Source organism: Procambarus clarkii, chromosome 63 (genome assembly GCF_040958095.1).
Source record: "Procambarus clarkii isolate CNS0578487 chromosome 63, FALCON_Pclarkii_2.0, whole genome shotgun sequence".
In the NCBI taxonomy this organism is placed as follows: Eukaryota; Metazoa; Arthropoda; class Malacostraca; order Decapoda; family Cambaridae; genus Procambarus; species Procambarus clarkii.
In genome coordinates, this window is record NC_091212.1 from 13,859,098 (window position 1) to 13,874,097 (window position 15,000).

Below are 15,000 nucleotides of genomic sequence, written 5' to 3' on the forward strand. Positions count from 1 at the left end.
GAGTACCAAGATGAGATGACGTGGGTGGATGCTGGAGTACCAAGATGAGATGACATGGGTGGATGCTGGAGTACCAAGATGAGAGGACGTGGGTGGATGCTGGAGTACCAAGATGAGAGGACGTGGGTGGATGCTGGAGTACCAAGATGAGAGGACGTGGGTGGATGCTGGAGTACCAAGATGAGAGGACATGGGTGGATGCTGGAGTACCAAGATGAGATGACATGGGTGGATGCTGGAGTACGAAGATGAGAGGACATGGGTGGATGCTAGAGTACCAAGATGAGATGACATAGGTGGATGCTGGAGTACCAAGATGAGATGACATGGGTGGATGCTGGAGTACCAAGATGAGAGGACATGGGTGGATGCTGGAGTACCAAGATGAGAGGACATGGGCGGATGCTGGAGTACCAAGATGAGGGGACATGGGTGGATGCTGGAGTACCAAGATGAGAGGACATAGATGGATGCTGTACTACGGTGAAGACGAATTCTGCACAGACCTTAAATATGACATATTCCTTGAGACACGAGAGCCATGGGTAAATAACAACTAGAAACTCAGAGCCCAAGAGCTAAAGCACAACCGGCAGGCTCATTCTGCGAGATCAAACGATCTTAAACAGTAGACATTATTCGCTAACGAAACAAAAAAATAGTTCAGTCATTTCTGGTTAAACACAAACGCTGCTATATGACGTCACAGCATCGTTAGGCCTACCCGGATGACTCGCCCAATCACCGTGACCTGTATTTCAGTCTAGGCCTAATTATTTATAGGCCTATTGTTTCCTTATGCCGCGTAGATCTCCATAGCGGCTGATTAGCTGTCACTGTTGGTATTGACAGGCGATAAATAGTCCCAGTCAGCTGTCTGGGACGGGCCAGACAGTCAGCTGTCTGGGACGGGTCAGACAGTCAGCTGTCTGGGACGAGGCCCGACAGTCGGCTGTCTGGGACGAGGCCCGACAGTCGGCTGTCTGGGACGAGGCCCGACAGTCGGCTGTCTGGGACGGGCCAGACAGTCGGCTGTCTGGGACGGGTCAGACAGTCAGCTGTCTGCGACGGGTCAGACAGTCAGCTGTCTGGGACGGGTCAGACAGTCAGCTGTCTGGGACGGGTCAGACAGTCAGCTGTCTGGGACGGGTCAGACAGTCCGCTGTCTGGGACGGGTCAGACAGTCAGCTGTCTGGGACGGGTCAGACAGTCAGCTGTCTGGGACGGGTCAGACAGTCAGCTGTCTGGGACGGGTCAGACAGTCAGCTGTCTGGGACGGGTCAGACAGTCAGCTGTCTGGGACGGGCTCTCATTATATATTATCCCAAAGGTCATCTGGGTCATGAATCGTTCACTGTACCACGCGTCTATGTACTGTGCTCCACACTTGACTACTGTGTTGAAAACTGTTCACTCTGTTGCACACCTGTTCACTCTGCTGCACACCTGTTCACTCTGCTGCACACCTGTTCACTCTGCTGCACACCTGTTCACTGTTCAGCAGACCGGACGAGACTCAGATTACGAACTTGTTGAACTTCCAGGTAAGGTGATCATCAGGGGAAATTATCGCTAAGCCATTACAATTATATCACACTTGGAAAGGATAAGGATTTTAGATAGGACGGGGAGGGGAATGGTACCTAGCCACCTGGACGATCGGGGATTGAACACCGACTTGCAGGAAGCGAAGCTGTCGCTACTACTACTAGTCCAAGTGGTTGAGCCGTAGACGTCCAAACATGAAAATACCTAATGCGTCCCAATGAGAAAGTGAGCAGTTTAAGAGCTGGTCTCCCAATATACCGTCAAGAATAAGAGAATTGACTGAGACAAAATTAGCATAGGATTAGCAAACCATCAATGGGCTACAGCTGTCTTTAGTACCAACACTCCCACGCAAGAAATGGAACAATTGAGTGCCAAAGTAATGCTATTTTCCTGCCCGAAACGCTTTGCGTAATAGTGGCTGTAGGCATTGTATGTACTAGCTCTATCTATAAATCCATCCATGTTTTGTATCTCACCTTGTATATATGTACTTTACCTGAATAAATATTTGATTTGATTATTTGGCAGGAAGTATTGCTATTCCTGCCAAAGTCATGCTATTCCTGCCAAAGTAATGCTATTCCTGCTAAAGTAATGCTATTCCTGCCAAAGTAATGCTATTCCTGCCAAAGTCATGCTATTCAGGGTTCGTAAGACAAGTTATATTAGCCAGCGAATATAATCTGCTTGAAATATGCTCGTGGGTGGAACATACAGAGAAGTACCACCTTAGAATGACAGACGACACCTACAGTTGAAGGAAAAAAAATAACGGAAATGCTTAAACAGGCACGAACAGCCCAACAGAAACTGACGTAAACAGAGACAATCAAGAAACAGAACAGAATCTTTCCAATCATACCAGACAGAACAAATGTAAATGGGACCCAAAACCCTACAAGAGACAGGGTAATAAAAATCCCTTTTCACATATGCGAAATCACAATAATTTGAAAAATCCACCAATATCGGATATATATTTACAAGGGGGCAGGCACAAACAAGGGAGGATTACAAGTTAGTGAAATCCTGAAAGAACTCTACGCTAAAATGTATTTAGTACCACAAAAACCAACTTGGGGTCTTGAAGACCTATAGACAGCTTCCTCCTTGATCGCTAGCCACAACTACGACACTATATTTATCAACACAAATATGATGATGAATTGATTGACAGCATAGTTGATGAATAGATTGACATTTGATGAATAGACTGACATCTTTGATGAATAGATTGACATCTTTGATGAATAGATTGACAATATCTTTGATGAATAGAGTTACAATATCTTTGATGAATAGATTGACAATATCTTTGATGAATAGATTAACATCTTTGATGAAGTGATTGACAACATCTTTAATGAATAGATTGGCAACATATTTGATGAACAGATTGACATCTTTGATGAACAGATTGCCAACATATTTGATGAACAGATTGATAATATCTTTGATGAATAGATTGACAATATTTTTGATGAATAGATTGACAACATATATGATGAATTGATTGGCCACATGCCCATGTACCCGGGCCCTGACTGCTGGAGCTCCGTATTTACATAAGAGATTGAAATTACCTGTAGCATGAACGCTCTGTGAAATAGGGAGAAAACGCCTGGATTCTGGGGAGACTCCAGAATTGCTTCAGATGAGCAGGTACAGCTCCACTATATTTTCAAAGCAGGTGGTAATACGGAAATACACAACATTCAGACAACATTATAGCAACATTCAGACACCATTACGACAACATTCAGATACCATTCAGGCACCATTACGACAACATTCAGATACCATTCAGACAACATTGTGGCAACATTCAGACACCATTACGACAACATTCAGATACCATTCAGACAACATTCAGGCACCATTACGACAACATTCAGACAACAGTCAGACAACATTACGACTTTCAAATTACGTGACAAATTACGTGACTGGGACCGCCTCAAAGCACTCAAACCGTATTCTCTGCAAGAAAAAAAAAGACGAAAGAGATATATTACATATGAACAAAAGATACTGGAAGACCAGGTCCCAAACATGTATCCTGAGGTTATCTTGAGATGATTTCGGGGCTTAGCGTCCTCGCGGCCCGGTCGTCGACCGGGCCTCCTTCCAGCATATATAACCCTGGAAACACAAACCGTAACTGTCTCTATTTTCCGTTTGTTACAACTTGTAATAAAGTTGTTACATCTTGGCTTAACGTGTTTATGACGTATTAGAACGTTGTTACAACTGCTATATTGGTTGTTATAACTGGTTAGGTGTTAAAACTTGTTCGAACGTTGTACCAACGTCGTAGTTTCGGTGTGTGTTTGGCGGGTAAAAACTACTATCAGAACACAAGTTAACAAGAGACAATTGGACAAGTCCCAGCAGGAAGCGTGAGGTCATCATGCTTGTAATTACTACGTCGGCCCGCGGCCAACCAACACAACCTTCAAGATCAAGTTATCACAAACAAGCTCTGCCCAAGGCCGGACTTCAGGGGAAAAAACTCTCGAAGCCGGATACGGGTAAAATACAGGTCCAGACACCGGCAGAGTAGAGAGCTTCACCCTTACTGGTAACCCTCATCAAACCTTATCTTGATCTCGGGGCTTTAGTGTCCCCGAGGCCCGGTCCTCGACCAGGCCTCCACCCCCCCAGGAAGCAGCCCGTGACAGCTGACTAACACCCAGGTACCTATTTTACTGCTAGGTAACAGGGGAGCATAGGGTGAAAGAAACTCTGCCCATTGTTTCTCTCCGGCGCCTGGGATCGACCCCGGGACCACATGATCACGAGTCCAGCGTGCTGTCCGCTCGGCCGACCGGCTCCCTATTTATCACCCTGGTGATAAATCAGTTTACCAGCTCTAGAAATACTAGAACTTTAAGCAACCAGGACCTGGAGAAAATATTTTACCAAATAATAATAATGAACTAATCAACAGGAGCCTTGACGAAGGTTCGAAACCAAGCCCTGAGGGTTCCCACCCAACACAAGCGTTCGAATCCACATCACGGCTCCGGTGGATTTTCTTATTGATATGTCACGATGATGTGATTACTCTGTGTAATAATACTGATAATAATAATTCATTGTATCGGGGACAGGTAGCCAGTGTATCTATACAAGTTAAGCTTATATCGAGGTCCTCCCCCCCCCAATCCCTAAGGTCGAATCACTGACCCCCCCCCCCCTCCCCTAGACTACAACCCTACAAGATGATTAACTCCAGGGTACCTATTTACTGCTAGGTGGACAGAGGCATCAGGTGATAGGAAACGCGTCCCAAGCATTTCTATCCCACCCGGAATTCGAGCCTGGGATTCCCGATTGTTGAGTCGAGAACGAACCCGACTGTCCTATAAACCCAACCACTTGGACTGGCCGGATAGAGCGACGGTCTCGCTTCTTGCAGGTCTGCGTTCAATCCCCCGACCACCCACAATTAAGAGGTTGGGGCACCATTCCTTCACCCAGTCTTATCTTAAATCATTATCATATCCCTTCCAAGTGCTATATAGTCGTGATGGCTCAGTGCCCCTCTGCTGGTAATTATCCGTTGAGGACCGGGCCGCGGGGACGCGAAACCCCGAAATCATCTCAAGATAACGATCTTGAGAAAGAAGAAAGAAAGATCTCTTACCACATGAACTGTGCGAGTGGGACCGATGATTGTACTTACAATCTTCAGCGACAAAATTTGTGAACAGTTGTAATTAATTGGTCTAATTCCATAGGATCTAATTCCATAGGATCTAATTCCATAGGGTCTAATTCCATAGGATCTAATTCCATAGGATCTAATTCCATAGGGTCTAATTCTATAGGATCTAATTCCATAGGATCTAATTCCATAGGATCTAATTCCATAGGATCTAATTCCATAGGATCTAATTCCATAGGATCTAATTCCATAGGATCTAATTCCATAGGATCTTATTCCATAGGATCTAATTCCATATGATCTAATTCCATAGGATCTAATTCCATAGGATCTTATTCCATAGGATCTAATTCCATATGATCTAATTCCATAGGATCTTATTACAGTGAGGATGCTACTCACATATACTGCCACACAGGAGGCACTACATCGTGGCCTGACGGCTGAGTGGACACGAAGCAATCGGGATTCGTAGTCCTAGGGTCCGGGGATCGATCCCCGGCAGAGGTGGTTCACCTAGCAGTAATCCTAGCTGTAAATAGGTACCTGGGAGTTAGACAGCTGCTACGGGCTGCTTCCTGGGGAGGATATGTGTGTGTGTGTGTGTGTGTGTGTGTGTGTGTGTGTGTGTGTGTGTATGTGTGTATGTGTGTATATGTGTGTATGTGTATGTGTGTGTGTGTGTGTGTGTGTACTCACCTAGTTGTGTTTGCGGGGGTTGAGCTCTGGCTCTTTGGTCCCGCCTCTCAACTGTCAGTAGCGGTAGCTGGCTGTGGTAGCGATGGTAGGTCACTAGGTAGTGGTAACACACTGCTTGCTTGCTTGCTTGCTTGCTTGCTTGCTGTACTTGACAGGACCCCGTTTTATTAGATGGCTGTTTGGCTTACAAGAACCAATATTGACCGCCCCCGTCAAGAGACTCCAAGTCACCGCAGTTTACAGTTGTTTGATAACACAATGGCACCTGAGCCCTCAGAGGTAAACTGCTCGCTCTGGCACCTTCAGTAACTGGGCATTTACAAACAAATTGAAAAGCTGCAGTGAGTTGAGAGTTCTGAAGTACCGTGACCTCCGCAGTCTTCCTTTATTAATCTTTTTTACAGCAGTTATCACCGTTACGGGGTCACCATAGCCCGTGCTACCTGGAACTTTTTGTTCCAGGTTGCGAATCTTAAACAACAACAGTTATCAGCGAATAAAACATGGAGGTATATATATATATATATATATATATATATATATATATATATATATATATATATATATATATATATATATATATGTCGTACCTAGTAGCCAGAACGCACTTCTCAGCCTACTATGCAAGGCCCGATTTGCCTAATAAGCCAAGTTTTCATGAATTAATATATTTTCTCGAATTTTTTTCTTATGAAATGATAAAGCTACCCATTTCATTATGTATGAGGTCAATTTTTTTTTATTGCAGTTAAAATTAACGTAGATATATGACCAAACCTAACCAACCCTACCTAACCTAACCTATCTTTATAGGTTAGGTTAGGTTAGGTAGCCGAAAAAGTTAGGTTAGGTTAGGTAGGTTAGGTAGTCGAAAAACAATTCATGAAAACTTGGCTTATTAGGCAAATCGGGCCTTGCATAGTAGGCCGAAAAGTGCGTTCTGGCTACTAGGAACGACATATTATATATATATATATATATATATATATATATATATATATATATATATATATATATATATATATATATATATATATATATATGAATACCAAAGGAGGTATTTTATTAATATTTATTAGTATTAATAAAACAAGGAGGTATTCACGTTTACGCTCTTGACGTATGTTTGTTCCGATATTCGGTATCGAAGATATTTCTGTTTCAAAACTTGAAGTGTATATATACCTTTTCACGTAAGACGGTATAACCTTCTTCACCACGTAAGACTATAACCTTCACCACGTAAGACTATAACCTTCACCACGTAAGGGAGCACAAGAGACAGGACTCCCTGGGCTCACAAACAACTCTGAACTACCTCCTCCGTCTCCAGCATCCCTTGAGACGTTACGAGAGTATCACGCGACGTCTCAACCCGTCGCATATCACTTTCCTCAAGACCAAAACGCCCCTAAATAAATAAATATATATATAAATAAAAAGATAAATAAATACATAAATAAATATGTCCAGATCTGATTAAAGGTATATGTAAGTTAGTCCAATATTTACATAGAAAATCGTGATTTGTATCCAAATGTCCGTATTGCATTCTAGGGGTAACTGCAGAGATTGGGACGAAGGGGGGGATGGTTTGGGCAGGTGTAGGGAGGGCAGGTGTGGAGAGGGCACGTGGTAGGGGGCACACGTGCAGCTGTGTGAGGTGCTGGCCTCACCTGCCGGGAGATAATCACCTGTATCACACCGGTTCATCTCCCAGAGGTCTGGACGCGAAGATGCTACAGGCGCCTTATCTCCTCCCCGCGCGCGCGTGTGTGTACTCACTTATTTGTGCTTGCTGGGGTTGAGCTCTGGCTCTTTGGTCCCGCCTTTTAACTGTCAATCAACTGGAGTGTGTGTGAGGGGAAATGTTTGTAAATCCATGTTTCCTACCTGCTCTTGTGCTCTCTCTCTCTCTCTCTCTCTCTCTCTCTCTCTCTCTCTCATTCTCTCTCTGATAGTTACATGTGAGACACTGGAAGCTGACAAGACAGCTACACACCTGCCGGAAGCTGCACGTATTTTAAAAATATTTTATCTTGAGCTAAATTGCCGCCTCGACTGTGTGTGTGTGTGTATATTTACTATTTGTGCCTGTAAGAGCGAGCCGTTAGCTCTTGGACCCCGCCTTTCTAACCGTCATTTGTCTATTGTACAGACTCTCGACCGATTTTTCGTTACATCACGTATATACCTCTCTCTCTCTCTCTCTCTCTCTCTCTCTCTCTCTCTCTCTCTCTCTCTCTCTCTCTCTCTCTCTCTCTCTGTCTCTCTCTCTCTCTCTCCATGGATCCAACACCACCATCTTGGGCACTAAGATCTGCCCAATCGTTGCGGTCATATCATCGAGCATCGAACCCTTGTAGTCAATCCCTTGATAATAATTGAGCATCTTGCATCCCAGATCTGGGTACGTCGCTATCATTAACTTTTAACAAGCGATGGGATATATATATATATATATATATATATATATATATATATATATATATATATATATATATATATATATATATATATATATATATATATATATATATATTTATTTATATATATATATTATATATATATTATATATATATATATATATATATATATATATATATATATATATATATATATATATATATATATATATAGGCAAGAAAGAGGTGAAGTGTGAGGTGAGATACAATGTCTTTAATGAGATAATATAATGAGATTCATTATTTATATTTATTGATATAATATTTTATTCATACAAGAGTTCTTACATTCTTGTCCAGCCTCTTTCTTAAAGTCTTTAATTAAGTCTTTAATCCTAATGTTCCCGGAATATGACCCGCCAAATCGTTTAACAACCAGGTACCCATTTTACTGTTGGGTAAACAGAGGCTACAGTTAAGGATTGGCGCCCAGTCAATCCTCCCTAGGATACGAACCCGTGCCAAAGTGCTCGCGAAACGCCGTGCGAGTGCATTACCACTGCGTTACGGGGATTGCTATGTTGTGTAAATATATTGTATGCTGTATAAATATATTGTATATTGTATAAATATATTTTTTATTATAAAAGTCTGCAGGTGATTGACCAACTGATGTATTTCAAGAAACAATAGTTCGTAGTTGCAGCAATATCGTGGAAGCAGCCACAAGATATTGTAGAGACAGCAAGAAGATATCGAAGAGGCAGCAAGAAGATATATCGTAGAGGCAGCAAAAAGATATCGTAGAGGCAGCAAAAAGATATCGTAGAGGCAGCAAGAAGCTATTGTAGAGGCAGTAAGAAGAGATATCGTAGAGGCAGCAAGAAGAGATATCGTAGAGGCAGCAAGAAGAGATATCGTAGAGGCAGTAAGAAGATATCGAAGAGGCAGCAAGAAGCTATCGTAGAGGCAGCAAGAAGCTATCGTAGAGGCAGCAAGAAGATATATCGTAGAGGCAGCAAGAAGCTATCGTAGAGGCAGCAAGAAGATATATCGTAGAGGCAGCAAGAGGACCGTTGGGCACAATAGAGGACAGGCAAACGAGGCATAAATAAGCCTAACCCCGCCTCCAATAGCCGGCCATTGTATCGCCACTTCCGACGGACGTCGTCCCCCCCCCCCAACGCACTGGACTTATCATGAATAATAATCACGTACATTTTTTTTTTTGGTCAAAATTTTCTGCAAAAAAAAAATAATGATAAAATGACCTTCGGGCCACTAGTGACGATCAATATATTGTATTATCATTACGTATTAATTAATGCAATGTTTCTCTCTCCCTCCACCCAAATTTTTATTTTTTTATCTGCGTCAAAAATGTGTATATATATATATATATATATATATATATATATATATATATATATATATATATATATATATATATATATATCGTCAGAGGAGAGGAGGAGAGGGGGAGGGGAAGGGGGGAGGGGGGGGGGTAATCTCCCCTCCACTTCCTGGTGATGTGAATGAATGTAAGGGGGGAGGGGGGGGGGGTAATCTCCCCTCCACTTCCTGGTGATGTGAATGAATGTAAGGGGGGCGGTAGGGGGTGTTGGGGGGAGGGAGAGGGGGGGGGAAAGAGGATGGAGAGGCATAGGTGAAGGGAAGTATAGAAGTGGGGAATACAGTGAGAGGTATGGAAGCAGGCGGGCTGTCCGCCTTGCTGACACGATGTGTGGGTGTTGGCAGCTAAGCTAAGCTGGCTCTCTCTTGTCATTCATATACACACACACTCAGATGCCCAATATCCACGGTTTATATATATATATATATATATATATATATATAGTGTGTATTTATAAATATAATTTTTAATTAATATATAATTCTTTTTTGTATGCAATTAATGGGGGAGGGATTTCTGGTCAGTAGTTCATCTGGGAATTATGTACTGTGAGGCGGGGTTTTCATCTTGTAAATTGAGGATTTTGGACCATCAGCTGTGGGAGTGGGGCGTCTCATCTTGGGCCACCAGCTGTGGGAGTGGGGCGTCTCATCTTGGGCCACCAGCTGTGGGAGTGGGGCGTCTCATCTTGGGCCACCAGCTGTGGGAGTGGGGCGTCTCATCTTGGGCCACCAGCTGTGGGAGTGGGGCGTCTCATCTTGGGCCACCAGCTGTGGGAGCTGGGCGTCTCATCTTGGGCCACCAGCTGTGGGAGTGGGGCGTTTCATCTTGGGCCACCAGCTGTGGGAGTGGGGCGTCTCATCTTGGGCCACCAGCTGTGGGAGTGGGGCGTCTCATCTTGGGCCACCAGCTGTGGGAGTGGGGCGTCTCATCTTGGGCCACCAGCTGTGGGAGCTGGGCGTCTCATCTTGGGCCACCAGCTGTGGGAGTGGGGCGTCTCATCTTGGGCCACCAGCTGTGGGAGCGGGGCGTCTCATCTTGGGCCACCAGCTGTGGGAGCTGGGCGTCTCATCTTGGGCCACCAGCTGTGGGAGCTGGGCGTCTCATCTTGGGCCACCAGCTGTGGGAGCTGGGCGTCTCATCTTGGGCCACCAGCTGTGGGAGTGGGGCGTCTCATCTTGGGCCACCAGCTGTGGGAGCGGGGCGTCTCATCTTGGACCACCAGCTGTGGGAGCGGGGCGTCTCATCTTGGGCCACCAGCTGTGGGAGCTGGGCGTCTCATCTTGGGCCACCAGCTGTGAGAGCGGGGCGTTTCATCTTGGGCCACCAGCTGTGAGAGTGGGGCTTCTCATCTTGGGTCACCAGCTGTGGGAGTGGGGCGTCTCATCTTGGGCCACCAGCTGTGGGAGTGGGGCTTCTCATCTTGGGCCACCAGCTGTGGGAGTGGGGCTTCTCATCTTGGGCCACCAGCTGAGGGAGTGGGGCTTCTCATCTTGGGCCACCAGCTGTGGGAGTCGGGCGTCTCATCTTGGGCCACCAGCTGTGGGAGTGGGGCGTCTCATCTTGGGCCACCAGCTGTGGGAGCGGGGCGTCTCATCTTAGAGTAACCTTTCTAACATTGGGTCCTCTAACATTTCGATGGTGTGGAACACCCTGATGGCTTGGTGCTGCAGTCTGATGTTTAATGGCTGTATGTTCAGGAGTTCATAGAGCTCCTGGATTGTCTGATCATATGGTGGACGGTGTTTTGCTGCTCTCCTTAGCGCCTTATTTTGTACTGCTCGCAGTTTCTGCATGTTAGTTTTCTTTATGGTGTGTAGTGGTACTGGGGGATACTCTAGATGCGGCCGAACTAGAGCCTTATATAGGTGGATCTGAATGTTTGTACTGAGGCTTCGGAATCTCCTCAGTTTTCCTAAGGCTGCTTTGACTTTATTTAGTCGGTTCCTTACGCAAATTTTTATCCCTGTTCTATTGATCATGAGTCCCTGTATTCTGCCTACCTCCGCATATTGGATCGAGCGGTTGTCAAGAATTATGGGGTCCGGGTTTCACTTGGCAACGAGTATTATCTGGAACTTTTGTTTGTGCTAATTTTCAAATGCTTCTGAAAGTTGTTTATGAATTCAATTGTTGCCTTGTTTTAACACCGGTGGGACCTTTGTCACCATATACAGCTCCCCCTCCCCCCTGGGGCGGTGGTAAAGGCGCTCACAGCCCCCAACCCCCCCTGTGGGGGGCCCCTTGTGGTTACACAGCTTATACAGACAGGCACAATAGGAGGCCCCCCTACACACAAGCCTGGACAGACTAACATATATATTAACTGGGTTGAAGAGTGAACCTTCACTCTATGACTGGACCTGTCTATCCCCCCCCTCACCGTCCACTTCCCCTCCCCCTATCCCCCGTCCACTTCACTCCCGTCTCTCCAACTGTTTATTGCTCGACTCTTGAACCTATTCTCAAGCTCTTGTGTATGGATCTCGAGTTACGATTTATTTTGACGTTTATTAAGTTTAATAATAAAATATCATACAGAAGTTCTATTATGTAAATAAACACTCATTACATTATATATATATATATATATATATATATATATATATATATATATATATATATATATATATATATATATATATATATATATATATATATATATAACACTGTGTAGTAGTTAAGACAACCCCATCAACAGTCACACTGGGCGAGGAGCGACGTCTAACAGCCTGGTTGACCAAAACGCCAACCAAGGGGGAAGGGGGGGGGGGTGGCCTCGTCAGAGACCGGGCCGAGGGGGCATTAATTCCCAGAATCAACCTTTGCAGTAATAACGGAAGTAATAATGTCACAAGTAATAGTTGTACTTGAGAAGTTCCAACATTCTTTTGCTGACTAAAGCTGGCAGGTGACAGCAAAGACTAAAGTTGGCAGGTGACAGCAAAGACTAAAGCTGCAGGTGACAGCAAAGACTAAAGCTGCAGGTGACAGCAAAGACTAAAGCTGTCAAGTGACAGCAAAGACTGAAGCTGCAGGTGACAGCAAAGACTAAAGCTGTCAAGTGACAGCAAAGACTAAAGCTGCAGGTGACAGCAAAGACTAAAGCTACAGGTGACAGCAAAGACTAAAGCTGTCAAGTGACAGCAAAGACTAAAGCTGCAGGTGACAGCAAAGACTAAAGCTGGCAGGTGACAGCAAAGACTAAAGCTGTCAAGTGACAGCAAAGACTGAAGCTGCAGGTGACAGCAAACCCTAAAGCTGTCAAGTGACAGCAAAGACTAAAGCTGCAGGTGACAGCAAAGACTAAAGCTGTCAAGTGACAGCAAAGACTAAAGCTGCAGGTGACAGCAAAGACTAAAACTGTCAAGTGACAGCAAAGACTAAAGCTGCAGGTGACAGCAAAGACTAAAGCTGGCAGGTGACAGCAAAGACTAAAGCTGTCAAGTGACAGTAAAGACTAAAGCTGCAGGTGACAGCAAAGACTAAAGCTGTCAGGTGACAGCAAAGACTAAAGCTGCAGGTGACAGCAAAGACTAAAGCTGCAGGTGACAGCAAAGACTAAAGCTGGCAGGTGACAGCAAAGACTAAAGCTGTCAGGTGACAGCAAAGACTAAAGCTGTCAGGTGACAGCAAAGACTAAAGCTGTCAAGTGACAGCAAAGACTGAAGCTGTCAAGTGACAGCAAAGACTGAAGCTGCAGGTGACAGCAAAGACTAAAGCTGTCAAGTGACAGCAAAGACTAAAGCTGCAGGTGACAGCAAAGACTAAAGCTGTCAAGTGACAGCAAAGACTAAAGCTGCAGGTGACAGCAAAGACTAAAACTGTCAAGTGACAGCAAAGACTAAAGCTGCAGGTGACAGCAAAGACTAAAGCTGGCAGGTGACAGCAAAGACTAAAGCTGTCAAGTGACAACAAAGACTAAAGCTGCAGGTGACAGCAAAGACTAAAGCTGTCAGGTGACAGCAAAGACTAAAGCTGCAGGTGACAGCAAAGACTAAAGCTGCAGGTGACAGCAAAGACTAAAGCTGGCAGGTGACAGCAAAGACTAAAGCTGTCAGGTGACAGCAAAGACTAAAGCTGTCAGGTGACAGCAAAGACTAAAGCTGTCAGGTGACAGCAAAGACTAAAGCTGTCAGGTGACAGCAAAGACTAAAGCTGTCAGGTGACAGCAAAGACTAAAGCTGTCAGGTGACAGCAAAGACTAAAGCTGGCAGGTGACACCAAAGACTAAAGCTGTCAGGTGACAGCAAAGACTAAAGCTGTCAGGTGACAGCAAAGACTAAAGCTGGCAGGTGACAGCAAAGACTAAAGCTGGCAGGTGACAGCAAAGACTAAAGCTGGCAGGTGACAGCAAAGACTAAAGCTGGCAGGTGACAGCAAAGACTAAAGCTGGCAGGTGACAGCAAAGACTAAAGCTGTCAGGTGACAGCAAAGACTAAAGCTGTCAGGTGACAGCAAAGACTAAAGCTGTCAGGTGACAGCAAAGACTAAAGCTGTCAGGTGACACCAAAGACTAAAACTGTCAGGTGACAGCAAAGACTAAAGCTGTCAGGTGACAGCAAAGACTTAATATCCGACAGTTCTCACAACAGCCTGGCTGTTACTGTGAGCTGTTTATTTAACTACGCAAACACCTCAGCCAAATTATTGTCCTAAGAGACCTTTGAACTAGCTTGGCACTCCTGTCAGGCTTGGCACTCCTGTCAGGCTTGGCACTCCTGTCAGGCTTGGCACTCCTGTCAGGCTTGGCACTCCTGTCAGGCTTGGCACTCCTGTCAGGCTTGGCACTCCTGGCACTCCTGATCGTCGCGGAAAAGCGAGCTATAAAGAGAGAGAGATCAGAAGTGCCTATCAGATCCCATTTGATTCTGTGAATCAAAAGGGATTTTAACAGAGGTTTGAGTATTCTAATATCGAAGTCGAGCCCCATAGCACAGGTGTTGGCACAGGTGTTGGCATAGGTGTTGACACAGGCATAACAACACGGAGTTGAAATGAAATCACATATGACAGAAGCAACAAGTAACTAGAATGTTATTAAATTTAAAGCAGGCGTAAGGAAACAAGATTGAAGAATGAACAAGAGATTCAATGAAACAGGTGAGAGGCTCCATGGGTGAAACACTGATGAGAGAGGGCCCATGACTAAAGTATGGCTTAGGGCCCATGACTAAAGTATGGCTTAGGGCCCATGACTAAAGTATGGCTTAGGGCCCATGACTAAAGTATGGCTTAGGGCCCATGACTAAAGTATGGCT

General features: G+C 44.8%; 2 protein-coding genes across 6 annotated transcripts in view; both read right to left on the reverse strand.

The window, feature by feature from the left end:
* The window catches only part of LOC123769514 (protein inscuteable homolog), a 168,180-nt gene that overhangs the window by 61,873 nt on the left and 91,307 nt on the right, over window positions 1-15,000 (reverse strand). The gene's annotated exons all lie outside the window — the stretch shown is intronic.
* Window positions 6,194-15,000, reverse strand: part of LOC123750441 (glutamine-rich protein 2-like) — a 37,427-nt gene continuing 28,620 nt past the window's right edge. Inside the window, exon 3 of the mRNA XM_069308853.1 lies at window positions 6,194-6,391. Within this exon, the coding sequence (XP_069164954.1) occupies window positions 6,194-6,391 (198 nt within the window). The remainder of the gene's footprint in view (window positions 6,392-15,000) is intronic.